Source organism: Melopsittacus undulatus, chromosome 9 (genome assembly GCF_012275295.1).
Source record: "Melopsittacus undulatus isolate bMelUnd1 chromosome 9, bMelUnd1.mat.Z, whole genome shotgun sequence".
In the NCBI taxonomy this organism is placed as follows: domain Eukaryota; kingdom Metazoa; phylum Chordata; class Aves; order Psittaciformes; family Psittaculidae; genus Melopsittacus; species Melopsittacus undulatus.
In genome coordinates, this window is record NC_047535.1 from 18,081,296 (window position 1) to 18,102,474 (window position 21,179).

The 21,179-nt window shown below is 40.0% G+C and overlaps 1 protein-coding gene across 4 annotated transcripts in view; it reads left to right on the top strand.

The window, feature by feature from the left end:
- MYO1E (myosin IE) overlaps positions 1 to 21,179 on the top strand; it is an 84,310-nt gene that overhangs the window by 61,837 nt on the left and 1,294 nt on the right. For all 4 annotated transcript variants that reach the window (XM_034066006.1, XM_034066004.1, XM_034066007.1 and 1 more), the window contains 9 exons: positions 2,348 to 2,492; positions 6,210 to 6,324; positions 7,020 to 7,189; positions 8,736 to 8,881; positions 13,191 to 13,337; positions 14,261 to 14,418; positions 15,214 to 15,306; positions 16,663 to 16,867; positions 20,789 to 20,958. In XM_034066006.1, coding sequence (XP_033921897.1) covers positions 2,348 to 2,492; positions 6,210 to 6,324; positions 7,020 to 7,189; positions 8,736 to 8,881; positions 13,191 to 13,337; positions 14,261 to 14,418; positions 15,214 to 15,306; positions 16,663 to 16,867; positions 20,789 to 20,958 — 1,349 coding nt within the window. The remainder of the gene's footprint in view (positions 1 to 2,347; positions 2,493 to 6,209; positions 6,325 to 7,019; positions 7,190 to 8,735; positions 8,882 to 13,190; positions 13,338 to 14,260; positions 14,419 to 15,213; positions 15,307 to 16,662; positions 16,868 to 20,788; positions 20,959 to 21,179) is intronic.

The following is a 21,179-nucleotide window of genomic DNA, read 5'->3' on the forward strand; positions in this document are numbered from 1 at the left end:
CATTGGGCGTTCCTTGGCAGCTCCATAAAAGTGGAGGTTTCTGGCCTGAATAGACTTTTATGTACAAAATTTACATTTGCATGCAAAAAGCCCCAGTCACTGAAAAGGCCTATGTGTTTCAAAGCATAACCAATCTGAAAGCTGAACCCCATACTCCCGTATTTAGACAATAAGACCTAACTGCTCCCTGTGAATTTACCATAGAAAATTTTTGGGGGCAGTCATAATTTAAATTTTTCAGAAGCATTTTAATAGCACATTTAATGTGGTGCAGAAAGAGCAAATTGCACAAGCTTGGAAAAACCTAGACACGGATAGTGGCATGACCAGTTTAACGGGAAGCATGCACAAGTACGTTGAAGTGCTATTTCTGAGCAGCGGTGAACAAGGATAGAATTGTCACATTACTACAAAATTGTGAAATGCTTAACTGGTGTATGCTATAGAACATTTTTTTTCTTCTGCCCTATAGTCTTGTTACACCAGTGAATGTATGAAGTTAGAGTTTATGAAAAATGAGACTTTTAATTCTATTCTTATGTATTCAGTAGCTTTCCTATATTAAAAGGTCTTAAGTCATGTTTTTCCCTGTGGCCTCCTTCATGGGCCAGAAGATGCAGGAATGAATTTGTAACATGCTGAGTAATGTCAGATTCTGTTGTGTGGAAGGTAGCAGTTTCAAATGCCTTTAACAACATCAGCTTCTTTTTAAATTCAGCCTTGCTTAGAACCACCTATACAACTAAGTTATTGGCAGTACATGATGAACCTGCAAAAGAAGCTGTTAAGCTGGGAGTTACTTTAACTTACAACTCCTTACTGGGCTGCATCTGTTTATCCCATAATACTTGATAGATTACATAAATGTGTAAGTGCACACATTGTAAACATAGATCTGTAATATACTTCTATATTTGAGATGGTATAAGAGCTACTTTGTTACACCACCATGCATAGTACTTAAAACCAAATTTGAACACAGTAACATCAGTAGACCCTTTTGAATCCTACTGAATTATTAATGAATTGGCTTTCTCTTTTCATATAGTTGTTATTCAGAGATGTTTGGGTTTTGTAATACATTCCTTTTTAATTGTTTGGTATTTTTTGTTGCATGGCATTTATTTAAGCTGCATGACACTTTATGCTTTCTGGATAGATAACATTTTACATATGACAAGAATGAGTAATGAACATGCCCTTAATGAATTTTCAAACAATTCTTTTTGTGGGTTTTTTTTTTGAGTTTATTATATTAGGAGCTGCCTACATGTTCCTAAGAAACTAAACTTGGAAATACAATAAACTGAACTCCATACTTTATAACTTTTTTCATTAGTTGAATAGTTTTACTGATAAGCATGATTTAATTTATATAACTCAAGTATGGTTAAGACATTAAAAAAGTCAAAGAACATTAAAAATATGGGGGAGAAATTTGTGACAACATATTTAGCTGTTCTCCAGTCTCATTGTCAAAGGAATCTAAATAGCTGTTGCTAGAGAGGTTAATTATCTGTAGACAACTGAAGCAGCTAAAGCCCATCAGTGCTCCTTAGTAGGCAGTGACACAAGGCAGCTTTGCAGTTCCAAAAGCCAGAGTTCAGACTGAAAAAGTGGAGAGTTCAAAAGGGGCTGCAGCCTGGCAGCCACCTTGGTTTCAAGGGTGAAAGAAAATGCCACAAGACAGAAGACTATAAAAGACATTATCATAGCACTTCCCTGCCTCCTCCTCATACCCTTTGGGTGGTCAGTTCCAAGTGTTCCCTCTAGGTAGCACCAACATCACTGTGTCTTTCCTCTTGCACCAGAGGCCAAGCCAAAGGCTTTTAGGGATAAACCCAGGAGTGTCTCCTTGCTATACAGACCAGCTGTTGAACAAGTGGGTAGGAGCATGAACTGGAAACCTGCTTAGAAACAAAAAAGGACTTTGTAAGAATAAGACAGAGAAGGCTTGAGTGGGAAATTTGCCACATGCTTGGGAATGAATCCAGAATAGCAGTGATGTAGGTACTTATATCTGGATCATAAGTCATTGCTAATATATACCCTTGCCATGGACTTAAGGAGGTGACAGCAGAACTTTCTGTAATCAACTGTTGCAGTCACCAAATAGTAACTTGGCATCTGGAAATGGGAGACTTCTGGGCACTGTTGTCTTCTTGTTGTACTTGTTTGGTCTCGCTGAACAAGTAACATCTTAATACTGTACATCTTCCCACACTCCAGGCTTCTGTAAGTCCTGGCAAAATTGTCAACCCTACGCCCAGGGCAATACTAGACAAAGTCAGTGGTATTCTGTGGCTGTTCGATAACAGGTTTTAATCTCTTCTCCTTGGTGGTTAAGGTACGCCATTCTGACCAAGGCAACTTGGCCTTCCTGGAAAGGAGATGAGAAACAAGGAGTTCTCCACCTGCTTCAGTCAGTCAACATGGATCCTGACCAATACCAGCTTGGGAAATCCAAAGTCTTCATCAAAGCTCCTGAGTCCGTAAGTGTGTCAGAACCTGAGTCTTTAAAATATCAGACTCTTTTGCTGAAATAAAAAGCCTGCACACTCCAAAGCTGACATGGTATCTGCTAAGGTGGGAGAAGCTTAAGAATGTAAGTAGGGCTGAGCCAGTCTCTCACAGGTACCTCAAGGTTGTTTTAGGCACTTCCATAACTAGTGCAGTTCATAAGGATCCTGTCTGGTTTTAAAATGAATGCAAAGTGTTTTAAATGCATCAAGAGGAGGAGATTGGGACATGAAGATGCTTTGGTGTCAGGTTGCACATGGTAACTTTTTGTCAAAGAATCTGTCATATGAAGGAATATCACAGCATGGAAGAATACCTGTGACCGTTAGCTCAAGAAAATAGGTCCTCTTCTCAGTACAAGAACTACTGATGAAAATAGACTAGCCCACCAGTTAAGTAAGGATGTGGTATGCATCACTGCATCAGTGCTCCAGGATGACAGCAGTTTTCAAAGAACTTTAGAGGCATCATAAGGCTGTTCTTATCATGTGTCTGCTAACTTGCACAAAATCTGCTCAAGAAAAGTCATCAAGGAGAAACTGTGCTCTACTCGCCACCATGTGTTCCTTATTTATCAGAAGCAGTCAGGCTTAGTTTATATAGCATGCCTTGCATTTGAGTATTAGGTGGTTTCTTGGTGCTTTACCTGAAGTTACATATCAAAATAAAACCAGAACACTTCTACTGCCATAATCACATGGAAACATATCTATTAAAGGGAAACCAGTAAAGCTTCTCCAAGGTGTAACAGAAATTGTCATTTCTACCCTGAATAGGGTAAGATAGTATCATCTCTGTTCAGGAATAATGGGACTTAGGTAAAATACAAAGACAGAAGTCTGTCTGAGAGACAGGTTTACATGGTAAAGCATGCAGTGTTCAAGAGGTAGGTTATTAGAATACCTAGGTGCATGTTGGCAGAGCAGGAAATTCTAGTACAGGATTAATCCTACTTAGTCATTGCAAGCAACACCTTAGCTAGCCCATTATGAGGAATTATGAGCTTGATCTGCTTTTCTCTATAGCAGTGGTCATGATTAATTTTGTAAGATTATTGTGGCGTTCTCTCTAGCAAAGTCAGCATGATAACCTTGGACATTAGTGGATGTCTGTGTATCAATTCTTGTGGCATTACAGTTGTGACTTCTAGTCCTCTACTGATGACCTCAAATTTATTATAGGGTGGTAACAGGTACACATTGTGATCAAATATCTGTTTGAACTAATACAGACAACTTAGATGCTTGTAATTATAAGGAACCAGTGTTAGTAATTTAAGCAATATCTTCCATTCCGGTTTTCAATATTTTACACTGTAGCAAACCAGATCTTCTTGTTTTCACTGTGAAATTATTTACATCCATGCCGTTCATTGCACTTAATTACAATTAATTACTTAATTACAGTTTAGGAGATAAACAATTAAGAAAAGAAACAAAAAAAAAAACCCAAACCAAAACAGTGTGATGGCTGTTTTCTCAACATTTTGCTACTTTGTTGTTGGTTTGTTTTTTTTTCAAAGAAAGAAATTAACTTATTTGCTGGGGTCTTGTCTTCTGATGAATAGCCAGGGGGAAAGTGCTCACCTAGGATTGATGGATTTAGTTCCCCTTCACTCTGAAATAACCAAAACATTCATCTTCTGTTCCCCAATATCATATGCTACTAGGTAATTTCAAAGAGAAAGAAATTGTTTTCTGGAGGATGCACATTCCCATTGTAATGCATTTTTGTAATACTAAGTCCTGGTTGCATGTGTGTGCTATTTAATGGCGTATCTGTGAGTTCTACTGAAGGGCTGTCTTGCAGGTTGAGACAACAGGAGCTTGACTGGAAATAATAAAACTTTTTTGGGTTGCATTACTGTTTTAATGTAAATGTTTTAATTTACTGTGTTTTCTTTCAAAATTATTTTTTGAAAAGCCATGAAATCCGTTTTTAAGCAAGTACTAAAAATAGCCTGGGCCTTTTTCATTCTAAGTTGAAAAAGGTTTCTATGAGCTGAATTATTCTATAGCTTTATTTATATGTTTTTGTATCAAAGACAGTCATCTGTCATATTGTTGAAGTATTGGCTTAGGGTTATGTTCCTTTGGAGAAAAATAATCTTTTAGATGGTAAATGACAATTTTTGTACCACCAGAGAGCACCTGGTGCTGTTTCACCTGTTTTGGTTAATCAGATGAAGACTACTTGTTTTGCTTGGAAGTGTGAGGGGAGGATTTATAATACATTTTAGGAAAGGGTTCACACAGTATTTTTATACCTTAAGAACACATTTTAAGTGTTTTCATTGAAATTCCTTAATTACCCTCAGCTGCAGGTGATAAGACTATTTAACTAGAGATTTTGTAATTAGCAGTATTGTTAGAGAAATAAATGGGGAGTGCTCACAAGAGATTACATGGATATTGTTACTGTAACCTGAATTGTGCAAGGGCTTGATCATGCCATTGCTGAAGCTGAGGAGCCTTTTCTGTCAGGAGTCCTCAGGCCTGTGCTGAAACCCCATCTAGAGCTGGTGTGTTTGTGAAGAGTTTTTTGGTGTCCTGTTTTTTTTTTGTTTCTTTTTTTTTTAGTAAACTTGCTGTAGATGGATAGTTGCCAACTGTGAAATAAGGTTTTATGGGTGGCAGAAAGGAGGCTTCGTCATTTACATTTCCATTAAACTCTGGAATAAATAACTGTTCCAAGAGCATGTGAGGTTCTGCGGAAATGGTTTGCCCTAGATCAAATTTCCTCTTTAAGATCAATACGAACAAGAGTATTTTTCTAGATTTGCATGGTTTTGGGCAGCAAATTAAAAAAAGGACCCTAAAGGCGAGGTTTGCTTCTTAATATACCTGGTTTTACTAATTTTCTCTCTTGAAATCCAGAAGAAAAGTCCTTACAAATGGTGAACACAGTAGAGGGAAATAATTAGCAACAGTCATTTCAGTTGTCTGATATAGTACTGCAATTGTTAGCCAAATGCTTCTGCTGATGAGACAAGAAAACATTTAACTAAAAGTAAGTAAAAGGCTATAGAAGTTGCTAATGGATTCAATTTCCATGTATTTTAGTTGACCTGGGAAATTCTCAAAACAGGGGATGCACATTCCATTTCTGTTTTGATAAGTCAGCATTTTCTTTTGAATTCTGACAATTTACACCTAAAAATCTTATTCTGTCATAGTGAATTTTAAGATCAGAGCTGCAAATCGTGAAGCCAGCTGACAAACTTCTTTGTTGGAAAAGAATGGAGCCAATGGACATAAAAGTAGGAAACTTAGGGAAGAAAGTTGCATGTGAACACAGTGTGTTGCGTTACAGATCACACAGATTTCCATAGACATAGTAGTACTCTAACAAGAGAAATATGAATTTTGGAGAATGAGAAGATGGAGGCTGGATGGAGGCCCAGAGGAGAACCTTGAATTGTACCATAGAATATTTCAGGGCTTCCTCTTCTTTCATCATTAGATATCAAGATTAATGGATAGACTGGTAAAAGCTAGAACCACTCAAGCATCAGATTTTGTCCAGAAAAGGTTACCTTAACATTCTGATCTCAGAACCCATAGTTGTGGTGGAGGCACCAGCTTGAATCTAGAGTGAAATGCATGGGAAGGTTGTTCAAAGTAAAATATAGCTTTTTCTTGACTTTTTAATATGAAATATTTGACCCACCTTACTGTCTCTTTGTACAGTTGTTTTTGTTAGAAGAGATGAGAGAGAGAAAGTATGATGGGTATGCCAGAGCCATCCAGAAGGCATGGAGGAAATATGTGGCCAGGAAAAAATACGTACAGATGAGAGAAGAAGGTAGGTCTTAACTTCTGATGATAGATACGTCACACATTATTCTAGGAGAGAGTGCCATGAGAGATTAGGGAAATACCTCCTTCTCTATACAGCAAGCTATGACATTGCAGATGACTGTCTAGGAATGACTGCAAAGTGTTGGACCCCTAAGATACCACTAGAGAGGTTGGCTGCTCTGTATGCATGAATTTCTTGGACTACCCAGTGTTTTGCTCTCAAAACAAAGCCAGACTGAATAGGACATTGATCAGAGGTGTTCTGGGGGAAGTGAAAAAGGAAAAGCTTCCCACAGTTATACAGGACCTAGATGATCTGTAGATGATACACATTATTCTGAGGACTGTCATGCTTAATTGCATATGTGACCTGTATTACATGAATGAACAACATTCTGGGTCCAGGAGAGCTAGTTTTAATTCCAGCAGTGAGAAATTCTTTAGTTCCTGAAGTGCTCCTGATTCACCAGAACTAATGAGGTTACGAATGGTGTATTTCATTAGGAATGGATTTAATAATTACATGGATCATTATGTAGAAGATTGGTAATAGTGCTTCATTGTTTTTTTCTATATTATAAACAATTTAGTTATGACTTCTTCCTGAAAAGTTCTGCTTGAAACAGTTGGCTCTTTGAGATCATGAATTTAGAAAATTCAGTAAATGCTATTAATCAGTGTTTATTTTTGGTATTTAAGCATCAGATCTATTGCTGAACAAGAAAGAGAGAAGACGGAACAGCATTAACAGGAATTTTGTGGGAGATTACATAGGCATGGAAGACCATCCAGAGCTACGCCAGTTTGTAGGCAAACGAGAGAAGATTGATTTTGCAGACACTGTAACAAAATATGACAGACGGTTTAAGGTAGGTTTAAGAGCAGCATCCACTAATGATTAGTTCATTAGGGAGTTGTTTCATAGATAAGCTAAGAAAGCGTGGGCTTGACGATCAGGTAGTGAGGTGGATCAAGAACTGGTTGAAAGGAAGAGGGCAGAGAGTTGTGGTCAATGGCACAGAATCTAGCTGGAGGTCTGTGACTAGTGGAGTCCCTCAGGGGTCGGTGCTGGGACCAGTGCTGTTTAATATTTTCATCAACGACCTGGATGAGGGAACTGAGTGTACCCTCAGCAAGTTTGCTGATGACACTAAACTGGGAGGAGAGGCTGACACACCAGAAGGCTGTGTTGCCATTCAGCGAGACCTGGACAGGCTGGAGAGTTGGGCAGGGAGAAACTTGATGAAATTCAACAAGAGCAAGTGTAGAGTCTTGCATCTGGGGAAGAACAATCCCATGTACCAGTACAGGTTGGGGGTTGACCTGCTGGAAAGGAGTGAAGGGGAAAGGGACCTGGGGGTCCTGGTGGACAGGAGGATGACCATGAGCCAGCAGTGTGCCCTTGTGGCCAAGAAGGCAAATGGCATCCTAGGGTGCATTAGAAAGGGTGTGGTTAGTAGGGCAAGAGAGGTTCTCCTCCCCCTCTACTCTGCCTTGGTGAGGCCGCATCTGGAATATTGCATCCAGTTCTGGGCCCCTCAGTTCAAGAAGGACAGGGAATTGCTTGAAAGAGTCCAGCGCAGAGCCACAGAGATGGTGAAGGGAGTGGAACACCTCCCTTATGAGGAGAGGCTGAGGGAGCTGGGTCTCTTTAGCTTGGAGAAGAGGAGACTGAGGGGTGACCTCATCAGTGTTTACAAATATGTAAAGGGTGGGTGTCAGGATGATGGAACTAGGCTTTTTTCAGTGATATCCAGTGACAGGACAAGGAACAATGGGTGTAAACTGGAGCATAGGAGGTTCCACGTTAACATCAGGAAGAACTTCTTTACTGTAAGAGTGACAGAGCACTGGAACAGGTTGCCCAGGGGGGTTGTGGAGTCTCCTACGTTGGAGATATTCAAGGCCTGCCTGGACAAGTTCCTGTGTGATATACTCTAGGTTACCCTGCTCTTGCAGGGGGGTTGGACTAGATGATCTTTCAAGGTCCCTTCCAACCCTCGGGATTCTGTGATAGCACTACCATCCTTTAATGGAAACTCCATCATGTTAGTGTCATGCCATCTAAGATTCCAGCTTGAAAAAATGGAATGCAGTGGAATACATGGAGCAGCTACACGCTTGTGATTGGAACATTGCCGTTGTTAAACCTGTTGTCCCAGGATGGAGGCTTTATGGGACTTGCTGGATAGAAAGCTACATTAGTTAGGAAATGGGGAATAAAGCTAGTGTCCAGTGAAATCTGACTCTGAGGTTGTGTGATTAATCCCATCAGGATTATTAATTTTTTTTCCACTTGAACCAAATACTACCAGTATTGCCGAAATCACAGTACACTGTGTATCTTTGGAACAGCATCACATTAGTGCATTGATTTCCCCATGCTATGTATTTTCAAACAATTTTGTGTTTCAGAGTGTGAAGCGAGATCTTGTCCTCACTCCAAAATGCATATACCTGATTGGGCGTGAAAAGATAAAGCAGGGTCCAGAGAAAGGCCAAGTGAAGGAAGTCTTAAAGCGGAGGATGGAGGTGGAGAGAATTCTTTCTGTTTCTCTAAGGTCCGTACCTTGAAAATGTCTTTCCGTTGACACAGAAATCTGTGTAGGATGGGGGAAATAAGTTGGTTGATGGAGCATGGATTTCTTAAGCTGTATTAATTGAATATTGCAAACAAAGCTGAAGCTTGATTTTGTTTTTTTTTTTCAAATCCCAGCCCTAGTAAGTGTGTTATAGCAATAGATGTTTATAGCCAGCCACACAAACATTTTCTGACTAGTTGTTAAAATGTTTCACTTACACTGGGTCTCACCAACCTGATGGATCCCCAAAACTTATTTGTGATGCATATGTTCACCATGTACAAGCACATTGTATTACGTTATGGCTCAAGCTTGTATCCCAGAAATAATTCTTACTTATAGAAGTTCATCTTGTACATGTCCACTGCTTCCTAAAGGGGTGTCATCTCACTGGTGAGCTACTTAAACTAATTTTTTCTAGTTGGATTTCACATCACTTCTGTTGACTGAATGGTGTCCACACAGAGCAGATAAACCCAGTTACGTGAGCAAACCCAGAAAGAAATGGCCTGAAAGACCAGTGTATTCTTGCCTATATCATTTCATCCTTTTGAAGATGAGTGAACAAAACGTCTTGATACCTCTGCATTTGTTATTGCAGTTTATCAGAGCTGGTAGCTGAATGTCATTTAATACAAAATGATCCTGATCCATGGCAAGAAATGTGCTTTAAATATTGCAATAAATAACTGTAAGTCCATAGTTGAGTGTATTGATAGCTACTGCGGAGGTTTTTTTAGTATATGCTTATAAAATGTTCCCATTAGCATAGCCAGAAAATTTGTCACTGACATTATCCAGTACTTCAAAAGAGCAGATTTCATTTTTGCAGAAGGCTTCACAGCCATTTCAAGATTAGGGGAACATCTGTAAGATGTGTATGCTCACTGTACCATTTTCAAAACCTCTTGGTTATTTATCATACATCTTTATGCGGCAACAAAACTGTAGTAGATCTAGGTTAAAGGTCGGAGCAGAGCCTGTCTTTGTAGTGCTCAAAGTCTGGACTGTGTGCTGTACAAACCTTGAACAGATTGCAGCCAGACGCTCGAGTTGGGCCCTGTAGCATTCCAAAGGCATAGTCACATTGAGTCAGCTAAAAGAACGGCTGCCTGCCAAGTTAGTGAAAGCTGTTACACTCCTCTCACATGTCAATAGCAGTTCCACAGAACCTTCAGAAGCAAAAGCAAATATGTTTTGTTCAGAGGAAATAAGTATGTTATATTATGTCCAATAATGTTTTGAACCTAGCTTATTGATTTTGTTGTAAAAAAAACACCTGGTTTTGCATATGCTAAAAGCAAGCTATCAAACTGTCCAGGTATTACTCCAAAACCAAACCCTTAAAAGCCTATGGAGACAAGCAGACTTTACCAGTTACTGTGTTAGTATGGTCTGAGTTCAAAATGGATCTAATCAAGGGATTTCTTAACTCTGCATTTAAGTGGTGTAGTAGTAATACAATGGTGTGGCTGCAGAGGCTGTAGAAGTTACTACTTCTCTTGAATCTGAGATAATCTTGTCTCAGTGACAAGAGTTAGCACTTGTAATATTTAACACTCTACAATTAATACAGCTAGAGTGAAACCTTTATTTAGTACATATAATACCTACTAGGTACTTTGAGGGGGCAGACCCAAACCAACCAATCAGTTTTTCATGGAATTTTTTCATACAAAATGAAATACATTTTAAATGGGAGAGGATAACTGGATTCTTGCACTGCTATCTATCTGGACAGTATATGTCTAGAAACCATGCATGAATTATTGACACAAGCTTATATCAATACACTTAGGGTCAAAGGCAGAATAATTAGCACTGCTGACATGCAATAGCAGCAGTTAACACTTCCTAACAATTTAAATTACTAAAGAGGCTGCAATTCAAAGTGCAGATGCCCAGTTTGGAATTTATTTCAAGAGCTGAGAATGACAATCCATACTCATGGAAATATTCTTGCATTTTTAGTAACAGTAAATAACTGAGCTTTATAATTCACCTGATAAGGATTGACACAGGACATCCTAACAGTATTGTGAAGTCAGACTCTTGCCAAATCAGAAAAAGAAAGGACCACTGACTGGATAATACTTATTGCAGGTCTTGGGCTTTTCTTACAGATCTCATTCAGAGCCTTGCTGAGTCTTTAGTTTGCTTGAGGATAGGAAAGGAGGTTATGCTTTTACTCTTCATAATTCTCTTACTGCTCTTTCGAATACCAATTAGGTATGTTTGTAGTTTCGTACACCCTTTTCCAAACTATGGGGAAGATTACAGGACTTGAAAGGATATTATGAAGTACACAAGTGGGAGGTAGATTCATCTTTTACCTAATGTCTCAAGTCTCTTATGATAGTCGAGAGCACCTCTACCTCTTGACACACTATGAAGCTCTTTTTAATTCTGCATAAAAAGGTACTCACAGCCTTCAGTAACTACATGAGAAGTTGGAGTTGGAATGAAAGACCTGCTTCCCCCTTTCAGATTTATGGAGTCAGCAATCAGGCAGATCACCTCGAAGAGCAAAAGGGACGAGCATGCTTGAAGTGAAAATCTGTGACTGCTGGGTAGTTAGAAACAGAAAACAGTAATGAAGGCAAATAGACCTAATGACATAGGGGTTGGGTTTGGGTTTAGGGTTTTTCTCCTGAGCTGTATGTTGAGTCAATTAATTTACTTGGACTTACTCTGAAACATTGAAGCAATACATACATATATAGATTTAGGGGAGATATTGGCACTTTCTTTGTGTGATGTTGTTGTTCTGCAAACTGTAGTAAGAAGCTGGCTTTTAGAGACAGGTGTGTAACTTCAACTTGCCCTTCACCTGGCTACCACAGTCTTAACTCATAATGAATGTCAGTTCTAAATCCAATAGGATTAGAAAGATCCATTTCTTCAGAAAGAGATGCAAATTGAGAGTGCCTTTTTCACTTACTAGGTGATATTTTTTGAAATAAATTACTATTATGAAATAGTATTTTCTGGTATTAGTAACAGCAGCAGAATATTGACCAACAACGTTGACAAAAGAGAGAGAAGCTTTGGCTTCAGACTCCCTGCTGTGGAATAAACAACCATGAAATGGAGCCACCCATGTTCTGCTGGGAATATTTAACAGTGTTTAACTTAATACTCCTTTCTTCAATGATTATACTGCATTTTGTGAAATACCATGCTGTGATTGATAATTGTCTTGTGATAAGGTTAGGCAATTCTCAGCTCTCCATGTCTGCCAAGAGTCTTGTGCTGTCTCTTCTTCCAGACACACATTTTCCTACACTAGATTGCTCTCAGGTGGCTGCATGGGAATATGGATGAGACATTAAGAAGTAAGGGAGGCAGAAAATTAATCTACTAGGAAAAGGGGATGGATTCTAGAAAAAGAAAGGAACAGAAATAAGCAAGGATTTTAACTAGCTTCAAAATACAGTTGGTTTACTGTGGGATTGGCAAATTGAACTAGAGCATCCTGTGGTTGCTTATATGCTATTTGAAGTCAGGCAGTAAGCGGGGAACCCATGACCTCCATTTTCAGGTCTTACAGTTTTCATTTGAAAGCTTTGTTCATCCTTTGTGGAAAGGATGCAGAAGCAGATGGGCTCCAGTGTAGTTATAGCAAGGAAGTATGCCAATATGCTGTTCAAAGGAAGAGTGATACACATACAAAAAACTTAGAAGCATGCTGGAACAACAGTGATCCTGGCTAGGACACAGCAGAACTCTTTTTAGTGTGGGGACTCTGGGAGGTCAGAAACCAGCCTTGCCAAATTACTGATGTGGATATAGTTCTGTGGTTTCGTATCTTCAGGAGCAGATGTAAATAGTGGTCGATCCAAAGGTGGCGGTGGAACCCAGTGTGTGGTTTGTACACTGTGTTAAACCATTCCAAACTAAAGCTAACAAGAAGTTGAAAGCTTTCATTCCGAATTTGCTTGCTTTGGGTTTCAGCCTTATTTCAGTAATCTTCAAGTTTCTAATTCACCTCTATACACAAGTTTTGCCATTGTTGAAGAGATGGACTTTAGTTGTAATCTTAATGGCACATGTTCTTTTACTAACAGTTATTACTATAAAATGACTGAGTAATATTCTTGTCTCTCAGAAAACTCATGAAAAAAACCCCAAACTTGGTCTCAGAAAGCAAGACTGCAATTAGTGCTGCTTGGACTTCCATGTGTTTTTAAATGTTAACCATGGGTACTCCGCAAATATCATTATAATGCTAGCTGTATTTGCTGATGAAATTTTAATGTGAATGTTACATGCTCTGATTTCTTTTCAGCACAATGCAAGATGACATTTTCATCCTCCATGAACAGGAATATGATAGTTTGCTCGAATCGGTCTTCAAAACTGAGTTTTTAAGCCTCTTATCAAAACGATATGAAGAAAAAACACAAAGAAATCTACCTCTGAAATTTAGCAATACGTGAGTTATGCTTTTTCAATGGGCTTTTAATAATAGTTTTTGTTCTGTCCACCACTATAAGTGCTAGTTGTTAGGCTCCTGACACTGTGCTGTAAGATAATAAGAGGCAGCACAGTGTAAAAATCTGTATGTGCAAAGAGACCAGACTCTGCTTAGCTCATCCAAGTAATATGTTAGGATTGTACCAGGGTCATCTCCTGCTTTTCGCTATTTTTGTGCATAGAAGAGTTGCTTTTGTTCTGCTGAACACAGCGTCTAGGCTCAAGGGTCTTCAGCTCTGTGCCTGCAGAGCAGCTCTGTGCCAGCAGAGCTGTCACACACATCAAGGGACAAGCCATTCACTGCACAATTAATGTGCAACCATACTGCAAGATCTCCATCTCTGTGCTGGCTGCTGTTTCCTATCATGAGAAGGGAGCATCCTCTTCCAAATCTTCAACCTTGACTTAGGAGTGGAAACATAATGAGTTTGAAAGACAGTACTGTATCAATGTGAAATGCTGATATTTCTTGTAGGGACCAAAGACTGCAGAGTGACAAGCTAATTCTAAAGGAGTTCATTAAGTAAATTATATTGGGAACATTTTTTAGAAACAAGCCTGTAAATCTACACAATGTTTGATGAGCATTTTAGCTGTAAGGACATGCTGGAAACTATTCCAACAGACATGTGCTTTTGTTAATACCCTTGTATGTTAAGCATATTAGCAACAGCAGGCCTTGGATTTATATGTTTATTTGATTTGAAAAAGTGGAAGAGTTAGAAAAGTTAACAGGAGGTTATTATTTTAATTTGGAAAGGATATAGGAAGACAGTTGAAGTGTGAAACATGGCTGTAGTGTATACTGTATGCTGGGAACACAAGGCTGCTGTCCTGATTTGCCATAAGTACTTTCTGGCTTTTTATTCATGTGTTTATTAGACTTGAAGTGAAACTGAAAAAGGAGAGTTGGGGGCCCTGGAGCAGTGGTGGTTCTCGACAAGTGCAATTTATGCAAGGCCAAGGAGATATAGCTGTTCTCAAGCCAAGTAATAAGGTGCTGCAGATCAGCATTGGACCAGGACTACCAAAGAATTCCCGTAAGTATGAATTTCATTTAGGCATTAGTGAATGACTTAGAAATTTAGAGTGGCTGATTCTTTCCTTGCTTGCCTCTAGCCTCAGCATGTTCTTTATTATTTCTCTGTAACATTTAAATGAAGATCCAAGTTACAGATCCTAGCAGTCATGCTGGAATTTTGTTGCTTTCACTATATACCAACTGTTTCTGAAATGTCTGCAATTCTTTGCTCTGTTGGCAAAAGAAATGAGGACATTTAATTGTGTGACAGTACAAATGGCACAATTAGCCAAGCGTTTTGGGGAGGAATCTCTGACTCTGCTGAACTCCTGCAGTTCCTACAATCTAGCTGATGAAGAAGGGTCTGCATCAGGACAGAACAGGTTGTGACAGGAGGAAAGGTAGCATCTGTACATCACCAAAGACTGAGCTGCAATGACACCAGCCTCTGGAGTTAAGTGTCCTGCCTTTTTCTGATACTAATTGCTGATCAGAAACAGTATAGTCCCAAAGTACTGCTGTGCCAGCTACCCATGCTTTATAAACAGGTTCATAAAGCTAACAGTCTTTTGCACCTCATTTACTTCAGTCTTGAGGTAGCTTTACTTTACATTCTGTGGCTGAACTGGATCACAAAAGGGAGAGTATGCCCAAGTCATCTTTTTTTGTACCTAAAGCTGTAGAACAGCCTGGCCAGTGCTGTACATTTCAGATCCGTTGTTGCTGAAGATCAGCACTTTCTAATCAGAGTAGGGGTCAGGCAGTCAGAAGGACGTACCCTTAGATAATTAAATGTTTGGGTTTTCTTTTTTAGGTCCTACTAGACGGAGCCTTACCCAAAGTAGAGGGTATTCCAGCAGGTCTCAAAGTCAGACTTACCCTATGAGAGCCGCACCACCTCCTCCTGGTAAGTTCTCTTAGCCTCTGGCAAAAACAGAATTCATGTTTTCACTTTACTCTTGTCATCTGGCAATTTTTTTTCACGTCAGGTCCTAGTAAAGTTTAAAATGCTCTTTAAAAGATCCTGTCAGCAAAACTTAAGTTGTAGGCATTGTTTGAGCATTGTATTGTTTGAGTCAGCAGACAGACAAACTGCTGTTCCACCAGAGATGTCCTGGTTGTCACGGATGCTGGCATTTTCAGCCACTTAATGCAAGACATGGAATCTAAACCTTACTCCTTAGCCTTCACCACTTTCAAGGGTAAAAACTATACTCTTATCAAGTCATAGATGGTGCTTTGCAGTGAAACTGCTTTCAGTGCCATAAAACAATAGAATGTGATTTATGCCTCAGTTGTCCCACCCTGATACATAACTTTTGTGTATGCAAAAGGCTGAGATGTATCAGCTGTGCCAGTGAGCAGCATGGCTTTTTCTGCATGGGATTGATGTCATTAGGGTGTTTCACTTCTGCTCTTGAGAGATAGGATTAATTTAGCCTGTGAGGTCAGAGGGGATAACAATATTCCATTGACAAAACATTCCCCAAGTGGTTTTAGGTTTTTTTTGTGGCTGTTTTTTTTTTTTTTTTACTTATGCTCCCAGAATACTTTGAGTCAGCTGCTGTTTACTGAGAAGCACAATGCTAATGGTGTGAGCTGGGTGTGCAGCCAGTCTTGATCACCAAATTAATTAGACAGTTCCCAATCCTCACAGCTGTAAGAGTCAAATGAAGGACTGCATGGTCTGCAACAACTGCTTGTAGTAAAGTGGGAAATTACTGTAGGTGAGAGTTAATCTCTCTATGAACACAGATAGTAAATATTCATACAGGATGAGTTGTAGCAAAGAAAGTCTGTTCTAATACTTTTAGCAGTTCTATAGCTAGATGAAAAAGCCAGATATTAATTGAAGAAGCCTTGTGCCCTGCAGACACTGCCCAGACTTGCCTTGCATAGGTAAGGTAGTTCAGATGTAAATTTACACACATGTCTGAGGCACCAGTGGATACTCATTCCTGCAGTATGGCCTTTTGTAATCAAATACCTACCAGTGCTTATGACAGGTCCTTACCAGACATCCTCTCACTTGTAACATCCAAGGCACATGTCGCTAACTTGAGCACAAGTCAATGAAGACGTGAAACAAAAACTAATTGCCAGCAGATGTCGAATTGTGTCTAAATCAACATTGTTTTAGAGTACCTCTATAGCCAGGTCTCTGACAGCCAAATCTGACAGCTGAGCCATCAACACAAGGAAAAGGTTACCTTTACTGAGTTACAGTTTGGAGTGGATGCGTTCACACTTTCTTTATTTCTAGGTCAGCAGCAAAACGGAGTAATAAATCCCCCACAGTTTGTGGCACTTCCCCATGCCCCAGGAAACCAGCGGGCCAATCAGAAAAACCTGTATACAAATATGACACGTCCAGCTTTACCACGGCAGCTGTCAGGAGGATCAGGCAAGATTTCGCAGCAACCAGAAAGCCTGGATTTCTTGAAAGTACCTGACCAAGGAGCAGCTGGGTAAGATTTTACATTAAACCTGTGAAAAAGGTGTCAATTTTTGTAAATAACTTTACACACACAAACTGACTTACATCTTACACTGTGTACAGAGATGACCGGATTGTGCTACTGAGCTGTACTCTCAAAGGTATCATCATCTTCCAGAGGATTTAAAAATGCATATTCCATCATAAGCCTTCAGGAATGAAGGTGAACCAGTTCTAGTTAATACCTTAAATTTGCCTGGTAACTTTTAGTTAAGGGTGTTAAGACACTTAGCTGAGTTTGACTAGGCCTTCTTCCCCTCTGGTATGCAGATCATGAACAGCAGATTTTTGTGGCAGTCTTATGCCCAGAAATGCTGGCTAGTAGTCTTTTTGTTCCAACTTTGACTCTAGACTCATATCAGAATTGTACTTCCTTTTAAGGAGGAAGGCTTGGCATGACAGTCGAGATTATTTTAGCATCATTTGGACTTCTAAGCTGCAGCCTTCCAGAATATGTTCCCAAGACAATCCTACAAGGTTTATGGGGGGGGGGCGGTCTTATTAGGTCACTAGGCATTCTGCACTAGCCAAGTGTCAAAAGTATCAAAACCACCAGATTTGTAGCAAAAAGACGGAACCAATAAATCAGGGTCTTACTAAAGGGAAGCAGAACAAGTTGTTGTCAACTCTGAAAACAGTTGTTCCAGATCCTGGCTGAAAATATGGAAGCAGGCAAAACCTCTGATTTCTGGAAATCAAAAGACAGAAGTCTTCTGTCAAGTATCTATGGGATTTCAGTGCTCCAGAATGTTAAAGGCCTTGCAAAATTTCAGACTTTCCAATGACTGAACCTATTCTGCTTCAATTTAGCTTTTTTATTCCTCTCTTGTAGAACATTAGTGGAGCTTTACTGTAGGGGGAATTTGAGCACCCCTTAATCAAAGAATTCTGTCAATTCAACAATTTTAGCACAAAAAGAGAAATAATCTGATTTTGAATAAGCAGTTTTTGTTTCTCGTTGTTATTTAATTCTGATGTAAGCAAGTCCCAGAGCAGATTAAATCAACAAGGAAGGTTCTATTAGAGAATAAAAATCCACTGGGATAAGGTGTAATAAGTTTGCATAGTAATGGTTAGTGCATACACAATTCTATGCTCTGCAGCTCAGGTAAACACATATGAGAAACACCTCCAACAAAACACACTGTATTAAGTGACATCTTCACTGCCTGCCACAGTTTTTCACTGATGAATACTCAGGTTGGGTAGAAAAAAAACCCCACTGACAGCCACAGCAGTAATTGTAACCACAAGTAAGGAACAGGTATCCAGTTACCTCTGCACAGATTTTGTAGAAGTTGAGCTTTTCTACAGGAAGCCGCAAGTAAAGCAAGAGAGTATGTAGTAACATAGCACAAAGTAAAACAACTTATTCTGAGGAAAGAGGATGTTGAGGAGTGAGGGTTGCTTGTTTTGTTCTTTTGGTTTGTTGTGGCTTGGATTTTTTTCTTTCAAAGCAAGCCAAAGCTGTAGGAGACACACAGTAACAGTATGGATGCTACTGTGTAAAGTAAGGAAACACCTGAAAAGGGCGCAGGAAAGTTAGTTGTTTTGTAGACTGGCATTCCAATTGGTAAGCTGTTATCTGTCCAGTACACCCCATGAGTTCATTGAATTGTGGTTCCTATCTGAAGTGTAAAATAGCATTTTGGTCAGAAATGGTGGAAAGTGCCCACTCTGAGTGGAGTGCAGCCCCATGAGGGTGACTTTAGGTGAGCATCAAAGCAAGTAGGTAATTGTTTGGTTTTACATTTGTAAAAGTGGGGGACTGGTGTAGGAATTGGAGTGTTTTGACTTAGCATATTCCATGCTTTGTTAGTGCCAGCAACTCCATCTTCTGAGTACAGCCAGAAGAGCAACTTGTAGTAATCACTGTAATAGACACAACCCGGCTATTGTCCCTATCAGTACTGACGGTGACAGAAGCCTGTGTCGATGCATGTCCCCAGAGCTGGTTCAGGCACACTCCAGCGAATGTCGGTGGTGTGGCGGTGCAGACCAACAGGCAGCGCGCGCCCCCTGCTGTCGAGACAGTGGCACCGCCGCAGGTCAGGCTTTGCTTCGGCTGACAGGGGCCGGACAAGCTGTGTTCCTTTCCATCACCTTCTCGCTGCCCACAAACTGCTGTTACCCCTGGGCCAGCATAAGCATTAGGGACCTGGCTGGAGCACACAGTAATCTAGCCAAGTAAGCATATCCTTCGACAAATAGATCAGCTATTTGTCTAAATAAAGCTAAACCAGGCAAGACCAGAGTCGGGCTCACAAACAAATGGATGCGACAGGTAAGCCCAACAGCAGATGGGTTGTGCCTGTCCTTCCTTCCAGTTCTTCCTGTTAAGTGCCAGACCCAGCACTCAAATTTCTCCAATACATTCACTCCCCACTAAGAAAAACAAATCCTAGGGGAGGTTTCACAGCAGCAACAGACCAAAAGGAATTACTTGTACAAAACAGAGTTGCATTATGAGCTCCTTTCTTACTGTACCCAAAAGAAACATCATTACTAACTACATCCAGCGGTGTAGTTCAGGTAAGTTTTCATCTGTGAAAATAGTAGTTTGGGGGCTGCTCGATAAATGACCAAAGGTAATAGCAAGACTGGTGTTAATAGTGGGGGTTAATAGTTAATAACAGAGGCATGGCTAAACAGATTTGGAGGGTAAGGTTCACTCTTACTGATTTCATGGATGAAGCATACAAAAGGAAAATTGAGCTAGAACTGATTGATACAGAACCCAAAGGCATGCAGAGTGAAGGAGAGTTCTCACTGAGTCACAAGCAGCAGAGTGGAGCCCCTTGCTTCCTGGTGGAGCCTCAGTGCATCTGTGTCCGAACTGGGGGAGATGTGGTGCTGCTAAGGATGCAGTGGTACTGTGACAGCTTTAACAATCCAATACAAACCTAAGTCAGAAACCACCATGCTCTCACCAGCAAAACATCTCATGTAGCGTGTTCTTGTCCTACAGTGGTTGCAGAAAAGCTGAGCTGCTTTTCTACGACTTGCTCTGAATTCTTTAATTTCCATATATAAGTATAGGTTTGATAACATATCCCAAGCAAAGTCAATACATGCAGAACAACAGCAGAAAATCCTCTCTAACAATAGATAAATTTAGAACTGAAATACTATTAGTAACTATAAGCCTCTCCATATATGTGTGATGTTATGGAATTATAGGAACTGATTGCAGTTGGCTCCTCCACATTACTGCAGTGTTTTTAATCATTCATCACATTTATTTATTTATATTAAACTGACATATTGCATCTAATACCTGTTCTCTCTTCCAGCCTTTATTACCTGATGAGCTGACAAAATGCATTTCTTCCCTCTTTCCCCTTCCTATCTTTGGAGTGGTCACAGCTGTGACTGTGCAGCATCTCCCCTGTTGCTTCAGAGTTGACTATAACAGAACAAGTCCATAGATGGCCCTGGAGTCTGAGGCAACTTAAAAGAGAGACAGTCTCTTACAGCTTAGTCACAAGAATGGTAAAGTAGCAAGACTCTGAGCTAGAACTTTGTTTTTAATACTGGAAACTACAGTGAAGTTGGGGCATGGGGAGAGACAGACTCAACTGTGTAGCTGCCAAAATACACAGGAACTGCATGTACACATTTGTTTACATTCCAGCCTGAGCACTAAAATGCTATACTGAGCACTATGCATTTGAACTGCTCTTTGGAAGTACCTATTCATCCATTTCACTAAGGAAGAAATGGCAACTAGGCCTTTCAGAGGGAAGTGTTAGATGGCTATTTTAAATTTAAGAGAAACCTTTTCCCCTTGTTCTGTGATATGCTCTAGAACCAGTCCATTAGCACAGAGGGGTTGATAAGGCTTAGGTTCAAGTCATTCTTCAAAGCACATTTATGTTTTTTCTTCCATCAGCATTCGCAGGCAGACAACAAACCGACCACCACCAGCTGGAGGAAGGCCAAAACCACAGCCCAAGCCTAAGCCTCAGGTACCACAGTGCAGGGCATTGTACGCATATGATGCTCAGGACACAGACGAGCTTAGCTTTAATGCCAACGACGTGATAGATATAATTAAAGAAGGTACGTATTGATAAGAAAACAACTTTTTGAGCTACCCCCCAGTTATTCTCCCTCATTAAGCTTGCAAATCTCTGTGACAGCTCAGAGAGTAGAGAAGTCTCCATACCCACACAAATCAGACCCCATCAGTAAGGTATGCATTACTTGGTACTCCAGATCTCCAATTCTGTAATTGTCACAGGCTTTGACTGAAAATTACCACAGCTATAGCACAAGAACCA